Source organism: Haliotis asinina, chromosome 3, assembly GCF_037392515.1.
Source record: "Haliotis asinina isolate JCU_RB_2024 chromosome 3, JCU_Hal_asi_v2, whole genome shotgun sequence".
NCBI classification, from domain to species: domain Eukaryota; kingdom Metazoa; phylum Mollusca; class Gastropoda; order Lepetellida; family Haliotidae; genus Haliotis; species Haliotis asinina.
In genome coordinates, this window is record NC_090282.1 from 68,846,497 (window position 1) to 68,862,359 (window position 15,863).

At 39.0% G+C, this 15,863-nt stretch overlaps 1 protein-coding gene across 1 annotated transcript in view; it reads left to right on the plus strand.

Moving 5' to 3' along the window:
* LOC137278992 (MFS-type transporter SLC18B1-like) overlaps nucleotides 1-15,653 on the plus strand; it is a 28,017-nt gene extending 12,364 nt beyond the window's left edge. The window contains exons 5-10 of the mRNA XM_067811481.1: nucleotides 1,145-1,213; nucleotides 1,825-1,921; nucleotides 2,752-2,891; nucleotides 6,396-6,490; nucleotides 7,720-7,813; nucleotides 15,435-15,653. Of these exons, the coding sequence (XP_067667582.1) occupies nucleotides 1,145-1,213; nucleotides 1,825-1,921; nucleotides 2,752-2,891; nucleotides 6,396-6,490; nucleotides 7,720-7,813; nucleotides 15,435-15,653 (714 nt within the window). The remainder of the gene's footprint in view (nucleotides 1-1,144; nucleotides 1,214-1,824; nucleotides 1,922-2,751; nucleotides 2,892-6,395; nucleotides 6,491-7,719; nucleotides 7,814-15,434) is intronic.
* Nucleotides 15,654-15,863: the final 210 nt, after the last annotated feature.

Consider the following 15,863-nt stretch of genomic DNA (forward strand, 5'->3'; position numbering starts at 1 on the left):
ATTTATGTAAAGACAACCAGGGACTTGTGTAAGACAACCAAGGGTTTATGTAAAATAACCTAAGATTTATGTAAGACAACCAAGGATTTATGTAAGACAATCAAGGGTTTATGTAAAATAGCATAGAATTTATGTAAGGACAACCAGGGACTTGTGTAAGACAACCAAGGGTTTATGTAAAATAACCTAAGATTTATGTAAGACAACCAAGGATTTATGTAAGACAATCAAGGGTTTATGTAAAATAGCATAGAATTTATGTAAGGACAACCAAGGACTTGTGTAAGACAACCAAGGATTTATGTAAAATAACCTAAGATTTATGTAAGACAACCAAGGATTTATGTAAGACAATCAAGGGTTTATGTAAAATAGCATAGAATTTATGTAAGGACAACCAAGGACTTGTGTAAGACAACCAAGGGTTTATGTAAAATAACCTAAGATTTATGTAAGACAACCAAGGATTTATGTAAGACAATCAAGGGTTTATGTAAAATAGCATAGAATTTATGTAAGGACAACCAAGGACTTGTGTAAGACAACCAAGGATTTATGTAAGGCGACCAAGGTTTGATGCAATACATCCACGGATGTTTTCATAGCAAAGCTACTATGGCCTGCGTCACATAGACGCAATATGGAATATTTCTTTCTGAAAAGACATGTTTAAAGAACGCAATGTCGAATATTTTTTTCTGAAAAGATATATCTATTCAGGACATTACAGTATAATGAGGAAGCTAAGTGAGTCAGGTTTTTACATACATAAAAGGTGGGAATAAAAATCTATCATAGTCTGAGATGCAATATATCCTAGTTTATTACCAAATAAATGGTAATGGCTGGCTGGTTTGTTTGCACCAGGCGTTGTTGTCTGGACCAGACAATCCAGTGATCAACAGAATGATCACAGATCTATGCATTTTGGATAAGACACGTGTCAACTGAGTCTGAATGTCCGATTCCGTAAGTCGCCTATTACGACAAGCGTGGGCTACTAAAGACGAGATTCTACATGATCCGTTTCATAAGGTCTTTAACGCATCACGACAATTAAACAGTTATGCCATGACAAATTTGAAAGGACCACGCAGGACATACTATTTTGAGGGCAATGCTAAGATATTTTTATTTGTTTCAGGCTCTTCTTCATAACGGGGTTGGCGTTGGATTTGCCATTGGACCTGCCATTGGGAGCTTTTTATACGAGGTATCTGTAGCTCATATTCAAGTCATTATACCTATTGGACCTGCCACAAAGAGATATCTATACGAGGTATCTGTAGCTTATATTCAAGTCATTGTATCTATTGGAGCTGCCATTGGGAGCTATCTGTACGAGGTATCTGTAGCTTATATTCAAGTCGTGGTAGCTATTGGACCTGCCATTGGGAGCTTTCTATACGGTGTGTATTTAGCTTACATTCTTTGTAGCTAGACAAAGCGTTTTACATGTTTGTAGAGAGTTACACCAGACACATTATGTTTTACGTGTTTGTAGAGAGTTACACCAGACACATTATGTTTTACATGTTTGTAGAGAGTTGCATATTATGTTGTAGTTGTTTGTATACAGTTACACAAGGCACATTATGCTTTACTTGTTCATAAAAGGTTACACCAGACACATTGTCTTTTACTTGTTTGTAGAGAGTTACACAAGACGCATTATGTTGTAGTTGTTTGTGACAGTTACACAAACACATTATGTTTTGGTTGTTTGTAGACAGTTACCCCAGACACATTATGCTGACGTTGTTTGTGATAGTTACATCAGACACACTATGCTTTCCTGCACTATCCTATGATATTTGCCTGCAGTGGGGAGGATACACCCTGCCGTTCTGGGCTATGGCGGGATGTGTGTTCCTTGTGGGTGTCGCCGTCCTTATCTTCCTTCCACGACACCAACACAACGGTAGGTTTTCCTGAACCAGGCCAGGATCAACTTCGTGGGTGATTGTCAGGGTGAAAGGGGGTTTTGTTGATCCAGACAAAATCGGTGCCATCATGGACATTAATTTTTTAAAGGAGGAAATTGAACTGTAACTCATTTTTAATCTGTTAATCGTGACATAAAAGAAAACTATATTTATAGGTTGAAATTTTATTTTTCAATAGCATTCCTAGATCTTGGGGGCGGTGGCATTGCCTGGTGGTTAAAGCGTTCGCCTGTCGCTCGATTAGTTAGATGGGTACAATTTCTGAAGCCCACTTCTGGCGTCTCCCGCCCTGATTTTGCTGGAATATTGCTAAAACGGTGTAAAATCATACTCACTCATTGTTAGATCTTGGTCAGTGAGTGATTTAAAACTGCCGTGAGGCACATGCATTTAGTGTTTTTTGCATTCGAAATTTGGAAATTAGAATAATAATGTTTATGTCTTATATTATTTTGTCTTCTTTTGTACTTAATAAACCCTGAAGATATGGGTTAGAAGTGGTCTTATATGACCAATGCTTGTCAGAAGAGGCGACTAACGGGGTCCAGATGGTCAGGCTTGCTGACTTGGTGGGTACATGTGATCGTATCCCAACTGTGTAGACCGACGCTCATGCTGTTGATCTCTGAATTGTCAGGTCCAGGCTTGATTATTTACAAAACACCGCCATATAGCTGGGATATTGCGTGAAACAGCGAATTAGCCATTGCTTCTTAATCATTCAGATGCATCAGTTCACTTAGGAGCAAATTGGAGTCGATGACGCATGAAGATGAATTAAATATTGCTCCTTTTTCGTTTGCAGGCGACAACACACAAGTCAGTTTACAATCAACGTTCTTGTTGATGAGAAGTCCACTTGTCATTGTCGGATTTGTAATTTTAACTTGCGTCTGCTATGTGTTTTCTGTGTGGGTCCCTGGCTACGCTCAATACCTGCAGCAGGTGGGTTGTATGTGGATACTTGACGATGGGGGGCGACAGGGTAGTCTAGTGGTTAAAGCATTGAAGTGAAGACCATTTCTAGTATCCCCCCAAATCAGGTGACATGATAATTGTTTCTTGTGAGAAAGGTTCCTTGTAACCTCAGGTAAAGGCTTTGATGTATTGTTGGACCTGGCGCTTCCAGCTATATAGTGACGGTCTGTAAATAATCGCGTCGGAGCGAGTCAGTGCAGTGGTCAACACCATGAACATCCATCTACTCAACTGGGATTCGACGGAATGTGTCCCATTTGTCGCCTCTCACAAGTACGGGTTGCTGAAAATCGTTTCTCACCCGGATCATTACGAGTCTCCATACCTATAATTCAGTGGTGATCGTGACGAGCATTGATCAATTTCGATGACATGCATCCACCAAGTCCCCCCTTCCACGTCTAAGACAGGGGCCATGGGACAGCCTAGTGGTTAAAGCGTTCGCTCTTCCAACGGTACACCGGATTCGTTTCCCCACATGGATAAAATGTGTGAAGGTCCGCCGTGATATTGCTAAATGCGGTATAAAACTAAACTTTGTCACGGCAACTTTAGAACAACGTCCTGATATCTAATTTGAAGTTTGAGAAGTGAGATGGATGGCAAGGTTTATAGAAATCAACATATCTTTATCGTGAACTGACATATAATTCACAAATTTTACTGAATGATTTCTGGTTTTCTTTTTTCCCGATGTAGTTCGGCTTGAAGACAAGCGTTATAGGATTGCTTTTCCTCATAATGGGATTTACATACAGCATCGCAACTCCATTCCTCAGCTGGCTCATATCAACTAAGGTGAGTCGATCATACAATATGCGTGCCGTCAATGAGACTAACTCCATTCGCTACCCACCTGTGTATTCTGGTATAAGCTGAATAGCGGTCCCTGACTATGAAAATCAGAACTACCTCAAACAATAACGACGACTATTTCTGTTTCTATTCCCAGCAGTGATAAACATTAACGAAACATTCGAAAACTGTTGCCGATAAAATATTGCAGCCTGTCTGAGCAAGAATAATAATATCGATGATGAGTTATTGAAAACATATTCTAACATAAACATTACAAATTGTGAAAAAAATACAGGTTACGAATCGCACATGGAGCACATTTTCACGCATAGCCAATTAAATAAGATTACTTTAGCTGTAATAAGTCCATAAAAGTGACTTTAAAATGTATCTAACAACTCGTGCAGAATCATAATCTTGTGTTGTCTGAACTTGCATGTAACCTTGCTGCCTTATAGTACTGGTCTAGGTAACATTCAATACCCTAAAACTGTGAGGGACGCCAGTAACGCCAGACTGAAGTATCTTGAGGGAAGTGCTATGTAAGCATAGTGTTCAAAATTAAAGTTGTTAAGTTATGTATAAATAAATAAAACACATTATGAAAAATATGTCGGAAAGCGCAAGTAAAATCGCAAAAGCCAGCCCGCAAGATCGTCAGAGAAAACATTCAGTTGGAAGCGTGAAAGCCTTTATGGAAACAAGCGCAGGTGTATGTATTTGAATCCTTCTCTGTTCTTTGCGGAAAACGATTTTCACGATTTTTGAACAATCATATATTGACCAAACTGATTAAAACAATCAGGGTGATTTTTATTAAATATTATATTACTCATGCACTTAATCTCATTTTGATTCTTTTATATTTTCGCACATAACAATTATCAAAAGGGGGACCAGTCTTACGGAAAAGGGCGAGTGGTGACGAACGCAAACCGACGTTTTGGAATCCATACAATATTACATGAGAGATGTTGAGCCTTTAAAATTGTGTGTAGTTTCAAACTGAAGTAAACAAAATCTAGACTCAATAGCATTAATGTGGGTGCCAATTAATCGGATAACATGACTAGCTAACAGTTATATCTATCCCGCTATCCCAGTGCCTGTCGACCTGCTAACGAGTTCTACAGGAAAACATGACATGTAATCAAAAGTATTAACATATTTAGAATTTAAAATTGTTGCCATTTTTCAAAATGTAATATACATAACATTCATCGATAGCGGACAAGTGTCCTTAAAAGGGGCGAGTGGTGGAGACCTACAGAAACCTTATATATCTGTGATCAGGGTGCTGTGCTCCTGTTTGCCTATGGGCGGTCGGGTAGCCTAGTGGTAAAAGCGCGTGATCGTCACACAGAATATCCGGGTTCGCTTCTTCACTTGGGCACAGTGTGTGTGGCCTATTTCAGATGTCTCCTGTCGTGATATTGCTGAAATATTGACCAAAGCGGCGTAAAACTACTCTCCCTCATTCCTGTTAAACTTGTAGCTCATGAGAACCTAGAACTAGTATTGCAGAACCATAGATTGTAAACTTCATAAAAGGATGCCACATCATGCATTTTGTATAAATTATGTAGGGCTATATGCCTGCAAAACTAAAATCCCTATTCTATAATCTTTCGAATTGCTATACTTTACAGATTGTAATGTAATGTAGCTTTGGGGGATCCGTGGGTTCTGGCAGTCAGACTGGTTTGGCTCAAACACCCTCGGTGCCCCTTATAGACACACATAAAGGCCAGACGGCGAATCGGACTTCTCCCTGGAAGCGCTGCCTAGTCAAACCAACAAGGAAATTCCTGAAAATATGGAAACCTAGTTGCAGCCTTCTGCTTTTCTCAATGTGTCAGAAGAGTTTTATGTTGGAAACCGGATCACACACATGAGTTGCGTCATGCCAGTTATATTCGTGAGTGGGTGTGAGTGAGTGAGTTTAGTTTTACACCGCACTCAGCAATATTCCATATATAACCTGTAAATATTCGAGTCTCGATCAGACAATCCAGTGTTCAACAGCATGAGCATCGATCTGTGCAACTGGGAACCGATGACGTGTGTCAACTACGTCAGCGAGCCTGACCACCCGATCCCTTTACACGCCTCTTACGACAAGCATAGTCGCTTTTTATGGCAAGAACATGTTGCTTAAGGCCAACCCTGGACTTTCACGGGTCAGTAGTATTCGGACACGTGACGTAATTTCCATAGCCTTACGTCTATGTCAGAGTAGCATAAATAATTTTCATGAATTTAGTTGTAAGGACCGGTCTTTGTAAACTTTGACAGGCATATGTGAAATCATCCCAGCTCTGTTAAACTTTCCAACCCTTATTTAACTAATGACAATTATCAACTAACGAATGGTTCCACAATGCACGATCCCATAGGTCGCCATGTTAAATGAGTTCACGGCACTGCACGTATCTTGTTTAACTTGTTGCTTTCGATAAAAAAGCAACGGAAAATTAACCAGAAATTATGTGCCTGTAGGTCAGATGATTCCTCATAAATGTGCAACATTTGACTTGGATCTCACGAAAATTACACTTATGAAACTTAATCATGTACACACAGTTAACATGTAAGTCTATGGAAATTACGTCCGAACACGTTTTGCACTCGGTATTTGTTTGTTAGATTGCCCACACTGATGTCTTTTCGCAGATGTCTGTTATTCCAGTCGTCGTGACAAGCCTGGTGTTGCAATGTCTTGCGATGCTCCTGTATGGCCCGGCTCCTTTCTTGACGTTCCTCCCAAGGTAAGTAACGACGACAATGTCACCAAGATATACGCCTACACAGTGGTGACAATGTTTTTCAACATAAACGATGGTCAAGGGATAGCAAATGCACTTATACTCGTCTACTAGTGTTGGTTCACACTACTCTACAGCCTGACACTCTGATCCTACCACCATTAATACATTGCCACTTTTGACACAACTACTCACATGGACGAAGGTATGTATGCACTCACACACTCTACAGACATAATTGTGAATGTGAGATCAATCATATTTTTCAGAGTTCTCTGGTTGCCAGTCTTCTCAACTGTCTGTGTGGCTGTTTTCAACTCTTGTTTATACACTGGTGGAGTTTCTTGTGTACTCAATGGCGTAAGGTAGAGCCTCCAACAAATCAACGATTGTACACGTCAGCCATTTTTCAGATTGAGTAATTTATATATAAACTCTGTCGTCTTTTGTAATTTATTGAAATGAGAGTTATACAAGGAATGAGGTCCAGACATCTTGTTATGGTGTCAAAAACGAGCAGTTTCTGTTACAGGGACCTGGGAATGAAAGATGACAGTCAAACACAGGGCCTCGTTTCGGGGCTCATTATGTCAGCTGTTTCACTGGGGTAGGTCCTTTCAGATACATGTAGTGTGCTTCTTCTGAAGATGCAGTAACTGTAATTCCAAATGGGAGCGCCATCTTTGGGGTAAATCCGTTCAGGTAGTGTGCTTCTTCTGAACATGCGATAGCTATACTGCCAAATGGGAGGGGTTTCCTTGGGGTAAATCCTTTCAGATAGTGTGATTCTTCTGAACATTCGATAGCTACAATGCCAAATGGGAGGGGTTTCCTTGGGTTAAATCCTTTCAGATAGTGTGATTCTTCTGAACATGGGATAGCTATACTGCCATATGGGAGGGGTTTCCTTGGGGTAAATCCTTTCAGATAGTGTGATTCTTCTGAACATGCTTTAGCGATACTGCCAAATGATGTGTGTGTGCTCCATGAGGGCAAGTCCTTTCAATCAGTGTGCTTCTGAGGAGCATGAAATACCTAGAATGCCAAACTGGAACACAAGGGCAACAACAACAAATGCCTTTTGGTAGAATATAATAATCATAACGGTTGTTGAAGTGAAGAACTCACGCGCTAAACTGGGCCCCATACAAGAATGCACAATATCCTAATTTTCATTTTGTCCACTTTGAAAAACAGTGGACAGTTTCATGCTGTTGTCTTCAACGTTTCAGGCAATTTACTGGCCCATTAGTTGGCGGAGCTTTGACGGACTATTTTGGGTTTGCCTGGGCAACAACATCAGGCGCTGTTTTCTGTCTCATAACAGTATGTTAAGAACGCTTCTGTATACGTGTCATGCTCTTACACCAATGGCCAATGATTGTTTGATGCGGTTGTCTGTAAATAATCGAGTCTGGACCAGGCATTCCAGTGATCAATATCATGAGCATCAGTCACCTGGGATGTGATAATGTGTGTCAGTAAAGTCAGCGAACCTGACTACCCAATCCTGTTACTCGCCTTTTACAACAAGCATTGGCTGCTGAGGACCAATTCTAACTCGGATTTTCACGTATTCATGGGCAATGTAAAAAGCTCAACTGAACTTTTAGTTGGTAAAGTGTCAAGTAAATACTAAGTTATATTTCAGTGCAGCAGCCTCACCTTTTTCTAGCCCAAAGTTTAATGAAGTATTTAATACCTTTTAGGTAAAATGTTCCTGTTACTTGCAATATAATACACTTTTAGTCATGTCGTGGTAGACAGATTCACAAGATGATGCATATGGTCATGGATCAGGTTTTAAAGAAAGCGCAAGTCGCTGGTTTGTTTGTTGATGCACTACGTCCTTGTGCCGTTGCAGCCTCCAGGAGTAAAACTAAACGGGGAACACGTTTCCTGATTTAGCACATCGATGTTGACGTTACTAGCGAGTTTGATTTACGCCGCCTGTTACAATATTCAGGCAACATCACGACGGGGAACACCAGAAACTGGTTTTGCACATTGTACCCATGTGGGGAATCGAACCTGGACCTTCGGTGTGACGAGCGAACGCTTTAACCACTAGGCTATCTGACCGCCCCTTTTCTGTTAAGTATAGAGATTTTGACTGGAGACATGTCCAAACATACATGAGCTATATATGTCTAATACATAAAATGCAAAATTGGTTGGAAATAATAGCCCCGTTCATATATATGATACTTAAAGTTCGGGGTTTTTTTCATTTTATTTTTTTTATGTTCTTCAAATACACCATAAAGAGTATATTCAATGTCACATAACCCTTTGATAATCAAAATTACTTCGAGATATCAAAGTGCAATTAAGATATATAACAGTGATTGATAGCATTTAGCATTTGTTTGATATTACTGGAATATTTATAAACGCAAAGTAACACAATGTTCACTCAGTCTGTATTCAGACTGCAAAAATATTACCCGTGTGTACAAGTTGTTCCTTGTGTCCACAGAAGCATATTAGATATATGTCAGGTACTTTGAGTTGGATCAATTCCATTGAAAATGCACGACCTGTTAGAATTTTAATACATGATTTTCGTTATTTTTTCAGCTTCTAGTATTCACATCGCACCTCTGCGTCCGACATGTGACAAAAACCAGAAGTATCGCTGACTCAGAAAAGATACAACTAGACAAGAGGGAGAGTTCCAATAAGACGAATACTGTTGTTTCCGACAACGAAAAGGAAAACCTCATCAAACCTAGAACCAAATAGAGACAAAGGAAGGTTAAAACCATTGTTATATTTCTGACGATGTCCACCTCGCACTTGCCAAACAAGACCATTGTGTATTAAATATGAAGATTACACAGCTGTATATACATGACGCCTCTTACACGTGGGTTTCAGTGGCACAAATTTCAGTCGGCAGTATGGTATGCTGGAAACATATGGAACGTTTCCTGAACACGGCCATTCAGCATTCACAGAACAGTCGGACGTGTTCATGCCACTACGTTGCTTAGGATTTACACTACTCAGCTTAGGATTTACTGTTTGATTTGGTCTCAGAACAAATCCATAGCCTTCTAGATACATGCGTTCCTCTTTTTGAAAGATCTATTCCAGAATTATTCCCGCTGGACGTCGAAGCTGCAACTACGGCTGTCGTGGAAAAAGCGTCCCCTGGCGTTAATGTTCCCTCCCCTACACACCTGCGAAGTCGTTGTCCAAAATGGAGTCCAAAAGTCCATGTTCTGCCAAGCAGCCCACCTTCCTCTCCTCTCTGTCGATCCAACTCTTAGTGCCTTGTCGAAATCATGAAGGCGAAGAAGGAACACCAACAGTTACTTGTTTCTATGTCAATCTTTAGTACATCTCTGGAAAATATAATGCCGTTCCAGTTTACAATGGTATTATTTCTTTCATCTGACTTCCAAGCAATGGACTGTATTTTCATTAATTACTTTGATACCTTCATCAAATTATTCAACCTGGTTTCAGAGTCGATCAGTAAGCAAATACCGCATATATACCGTTAACATCACCCTAAAAACTGCTTCAGCCCATATATAGAGAGGCAATGAATATATTCTTGCTCAATAGGTCCCTAGGATCTTTGAATCTGTAGAGAATTCAGTAAAATCGCGTTGTATTCTCTTGATAAATAATACATGTTACGCTTTACATTCATTTCATATCGGAGAGTGTGTATAAGACCACGTTTCGTGTTTACACATATTATACTCTCAGATGCTTCGCATCCCTGAATTAGGCACACATTAAGCGTTAAGATGTAACTCGTCACTAATACAAACGACAAAGGTCAAATCAAGCGAAATGAAGATAACAATGACTTTGACAATTTAAAGACATTATAATGATGACACCACACTTCCATGAAACTATAAAATGCATTTCTCTCAATAATACTATGAACACACTGGGAAGCTAACAAAAATGTTTTTCATTATTTACTCCCAAAATATTACACATTTGGATTACAATTATATAATCTATAATTTCGAATGAATTAATGTAGCATTGCATTAACGACTCCACTGACCGAGCATTACCTTTAGCGAACCCTACAGAGTTATGTCCCTTGGAGCGCTCTGTACGACTAACCTACACCTGTGGTTGAATCCAGTGACACGGACTACCCCTCGTGGTAAGGAGCTATTGTTTTCGTTCAGCATATGGTAATTATTCCCTGTGTGAAAACTGTCTTCCTCGAAGTTTCAGTTATCGATTTCAGGCAAGTCATAGGGGTGAAAAGGTCATCAACAGTATGCTAAAGCACAACATACACAATATGGGCCAAACTATTGGCGAAAATGTGTGGCACCGTGCCTTTATAGAAACTGTGGACGATTCGTCCCTGCGTGATTTGAATCATGCATGGCTGTAATTTGTCTTTGGTTCCAATGGAAATCACCAACACAAACGACTACGCAGGTTGTCAGAATATTTCTGATTACGTATATGACATGGTCATGTCGTACGATCTTCTAACGACATACGAACGAAAGATCTAGGAATCAACAAGTCCTTCTGTCAACACACACGATCTCCGAAACAACAAGTCCTTCTCTCAAACTATACGATCTCCGAGTCAACAAGTTCTTCTCTCAAAACATACGATCTCCGAAACAAGCCCTCCTCTCAAAACACACATGTACGATCACCTATTCAACTTCTCTCAAAACATACATGTACGATCTCCGAATCAACAACATTTCTCTCAAAATATTGCAAGCTAATCCCTAAGTAATCATATGGTTGATTAATTTACCGGTATTGATGTACATACACCTTCGGGAATTTACTTCATAGTGTTTCTTATAGGTGAAGACAAGGTGAATACACACATGTACATAGACATAGAATAACAAACGACCTTCAGTGTGATACCATTTTTATTAAACGAGTTAATGTCTTGGTATCAAATCAGCGAAGTGGGTTTGATAAAGCTTTCACTAGGTTGATAAAGTGGCATTTCACAGGAGCGAGTTGAGTATTTTAGTATTTCATGGATCTTGTTTAGTATTCTGTGTATCACTCTCAAACATAAATAATTAGAAAATGCCTACAGTAAGAACCTAACTGTAAACAATTTTGACTATAGATTACCATTGGTTTACGAATATCGTAGCGCTACGAAAATATTGCGGATCGGGATCCAGAATAATTGATTTTAAATTTGCGTATCGTCTAATTACGATACACGGTTAAGTAGGTAAGTATTTCGAGTTAGTTTGACATAACCAAAGGAGATGCAGACGGCATCCTTTAACTTCGAGAAATTTACCCATATTTTCATTGCTCCTTGTCAGACTCCTATATTCCTCTATTTTCAGCATAGCATTTTTACGAAACATCCCAAACCAATTGCATGACTATACATGTACCAGGCAATCATCGGGACTGAAGAAATAATCCAGTTTAGACATAGTGCCGGATTGTAGAGCTGATGATAAATGTTCAAGCCACAGACGGGACTTAGATTTTTGTGCTGGTGTTGACACCTTGCCGGTTTGGACAGATGCCGGTATTGACATCTTCCGCTGTAGACATATTCGTTTCTGTTTACATTTCGTACTTCTTGGCAATCACATTATCCATCCAGATCGTTCCCGAGATCAGTATTGTCAGTACAGTCAATTTTGGAATTTACGTGTACGTACACTTGTATGTCCAAGCATCTCCATGATGGTCTTGTGGCGTCTGATTTTCCATGTTGTCGTTTTGACGTATATGTTCTTAGTAGGAACATAAGTGTCGCTGTCATTCCCCGAAAGGCCCAGGTCATGGAAGTGGACATCCTGCTTCTGTCGAGGGGCTTTAGTCCGGTTCCAAACAAATCGTTTTAAATGGAATTGAAACTTTTCAGGCATTCTCACCCAAATAAATCATCTTCAAAGACGTAAAAGAAAGTAAGAAGAATGACTTACACATAAAACACGGGAGTAAGTTAAATCCGAAGTTTGGATAAATAAACCAATGTGTATTACCGCACACCAAATAAAACCACTGACCCATACGAATTAACGCTTACAACCCAGCAGTGAGTGAGTATAGTTTTACGCTTTTAACAAAGCGTAATTCAAGCATTAACACGGCGGGGGGATACCTGAAATTGGCTACACAAAGTGTGCCCATGTAGGAATCCAACCCGGGCCTTTGGTGTGACGAGTCAACGGTTTTTTAGGCTATTTCATCGCCCTTACCACCAAGGAGAAAAGTGTGTTGTTTGGTGCTACATTAATTTGAATGAAACAGTTTTGATTGGATGGATTTTGAATGCTGATGAGACAATAGTCAATCATTCATTGATAATTTTTATTCGTAATTTATGTCGTTGGAGAACTTTAGTAATGCACGTCATCGCGATGTAGATATGGCAAAGCGTCACTAGATATAGATTATATTACATTATTCTTACCGTGGATTAAAAGAATGAACTTCACATCCAAAAGCTCCTAGTACGTCATCAAACGGCCAGTCATTCCAGATCCTACGAAGATTTACAATGCTTACTAATTACCAAGATACTGCCTATTTATATCTGAACGTCGTGCTAAGGAAACGGAACATGTTTTGAATTGAGTATATCCAAGTACCATTAAGAGCAATAGTTCAGCTCTAAGGATTTTTTATTCGAAAGGAGCACTTTGTTCGATTACAAAATAAGCCTCTCCATGCAGTATCTAGACACTCACATGCCATATGAACACAACATATATATTCTTCTAAGAAGTGTTTCAGTATAATACTAGAGAGTTGTGTTAATATCAGTTTGTACTGGCCCAAAGGAATAGACTGGACACGGTGGCTTGACCTCAGATTGTCATTACAAGTGTGCCAGTTGACCCTCACTTCCATCTTGCCACATGTCGTGTACTCCGGGATTTTCTCCCAGTCATTGTACAAAGCAGACACAGTACCCGTCAATGTCTCCACACTCATCTGTTACACATACTATTGCAGGCAGAAAGTGCCACTCTAACAGTGTTCCATATGTGACACTGTGGATCAAGGACAAACTATTTGAAATCGAGTCAAATGAGAGTGTGTCGGTTACCAATTTCGGCTCATATATGAACTGAAAGAACCACACAAGCAAGCTTGGAGTTCAAATTACTTATCAAAGATTTACGCTACAGGCCTCTGTTACCGAATGTGCATTTGGGCGACCAAGGTTTTTGAAATGCACAATTGTTTCACCAGTTAAAAAGGCTCTGGGTGAATAGGATTGTCTGTGCGTGTCAAATAAAATTTATGCAATTCTTACGCTTTTCCAAACGTTTTAATCACTTATCAGTTGCTTCAATAAATTGTTACAATGAAGAAATGTTAACGTGAAATCACAAAAATGCAATAATTTGTGACTTTCGTTCATCAAAATCCTGATAAGGTTATGTGTTGCAATGTATTGATATGTTCGTAGAGGGTGTACACTGTAAAGTATGACATTGATACTGTTATAACTTTTATTTGCGTTCACATTATTCAGTTTCAAACGATCTATTGGGTTACTTTCAGATTTCGATCGAGCCTTCTGTTAAAGAAACAGACGGTTTACCGACAGATTAAAATTCATTTTCCATTTTCAACATACGAATTGAGGACATATTTTACTATTTAGTGATTCAAGTGTAATAGGAGTATATGATAAATAAATCAGAAAAATATTGTGATCACTTATTGGGGAAGTACATTATATTGATTATAAAATAATTTCAACTATTTTCAACGCCGACAAAGCATTCAATTTTGAATTATACCATACAGTGTACACCCGTTATATTTATTTGCAACTGCCAAGATGTTACCATTAAGTGCTATCTTTATAAATATTTGCATCTACAAAGATGTTATCATTTAATGGCAATTCTGAATATGGTTATTTGTGATTGTTCTTGGACTTTTTACTAAATAAGTATAATAAATTCAACACGCTGTTGTGTTATTTTTTCTTCGGATATGAAGACAACAGGGGTTCAAGAAAATTTATGGAATCAAGGGGAAAAATAACACAACTAACTATACATGGTTTAAACAAACTGGCCCTATCAATGCCCGTAAGTACTCTTGGACATAAAGGTAAGCAAAAAAAAACAAGAGTGGTCTAAAGTCAATCTCTATTATGACTAAATCTCAGCAGCCTGATAATTCACCTAGTCTCCAAACAAAGCTACGATGGATAAACTGGCTGTGATGTTTCGTACAGCGCATGCTATGACAAAAACAGATCGGCCATATGCAGACTTCGTTTGGATAGCAAAGCTGGATAGAGCAAATGACTAGATATTGGGAAAACATACATCAATAACAAAAGTGAATGAACGTTTACTCAAGCCTTTGCAAATGAAGGACAAAAAATTCAAAATGAAATCAAGACGTCAAAGTATGTGTCTGTGCAGTTAGATGTCTGTGGTATATTTCGCTGATTCTTTGGGTATTTCTTATACCTTTTGCCACGGCATTTATTCACCGTAACAACAGACATTACCCTATTGCAAGTGTGTGCATTCCAGAGCTTAGAATTGTTGGTTCTTCAGATTTTGGATTTGTTTCAAATTAATGCATGCTTGTTTCTTTGAAACTTCAGATATTATATTCCTAGGTTATGCATTGAGAACTATGAATAAAGATTCAAGCATTCTTAAAAAAATCAACTTTCCCTAAACAGAAAAGCAAATATCAATAAATCATCGTTGACTGTAATTTACATGACACAGTTTCAGTGATTTTGTCTAAAATATATTTGAAATGTTACAGACTTTGGAGAAGACGACATCTTTGTACTAGTAAAGCACTACAATAACGTGCTTGAGTCATCTGGGGTTGACCTGACCCAAGTGTCTTTGGTATGGGCTTCTCTGACGTGCGAAGGTTATGGTAGGTGAGAATATATTTATCTTTGTTTGGCTTATCGTAATCAGTTACATATTTCAGACATTTGAACTTGCAGACCATGTCTGTTGAGAAGCTGAACAGATATTTTCACTCAGATATTGGCAACATCTTGGATCTTGTGGACTTGAATTTGCCATCATCTGAATGTGAGAGGGGCTTCAGAATGATGAAGACTTTCAAAACTGACTCCAGGTCTCGTCTTTCTGAAGACACTCTCACCATTCAGATGACCATCAGGATGCATTATGCTGCCAATGAGTTGATTGATATCTAAACTACACACAAAGTCAATTCGGATGAAAAAATGGATTGTCATTTTATCACTACAGTTTTGATAGCTGGAAAAATGGTCAACATCAAATTTCTCTAAGCTCTATTGCAGTTAGTATTTTACAAGATTGTCCAGTATTAATCATATCTTTGATCCATTGCCTGCCATTTCACCTCTGGAATAGTGGTGGAGTGAGGAGACCACTGCTCATGG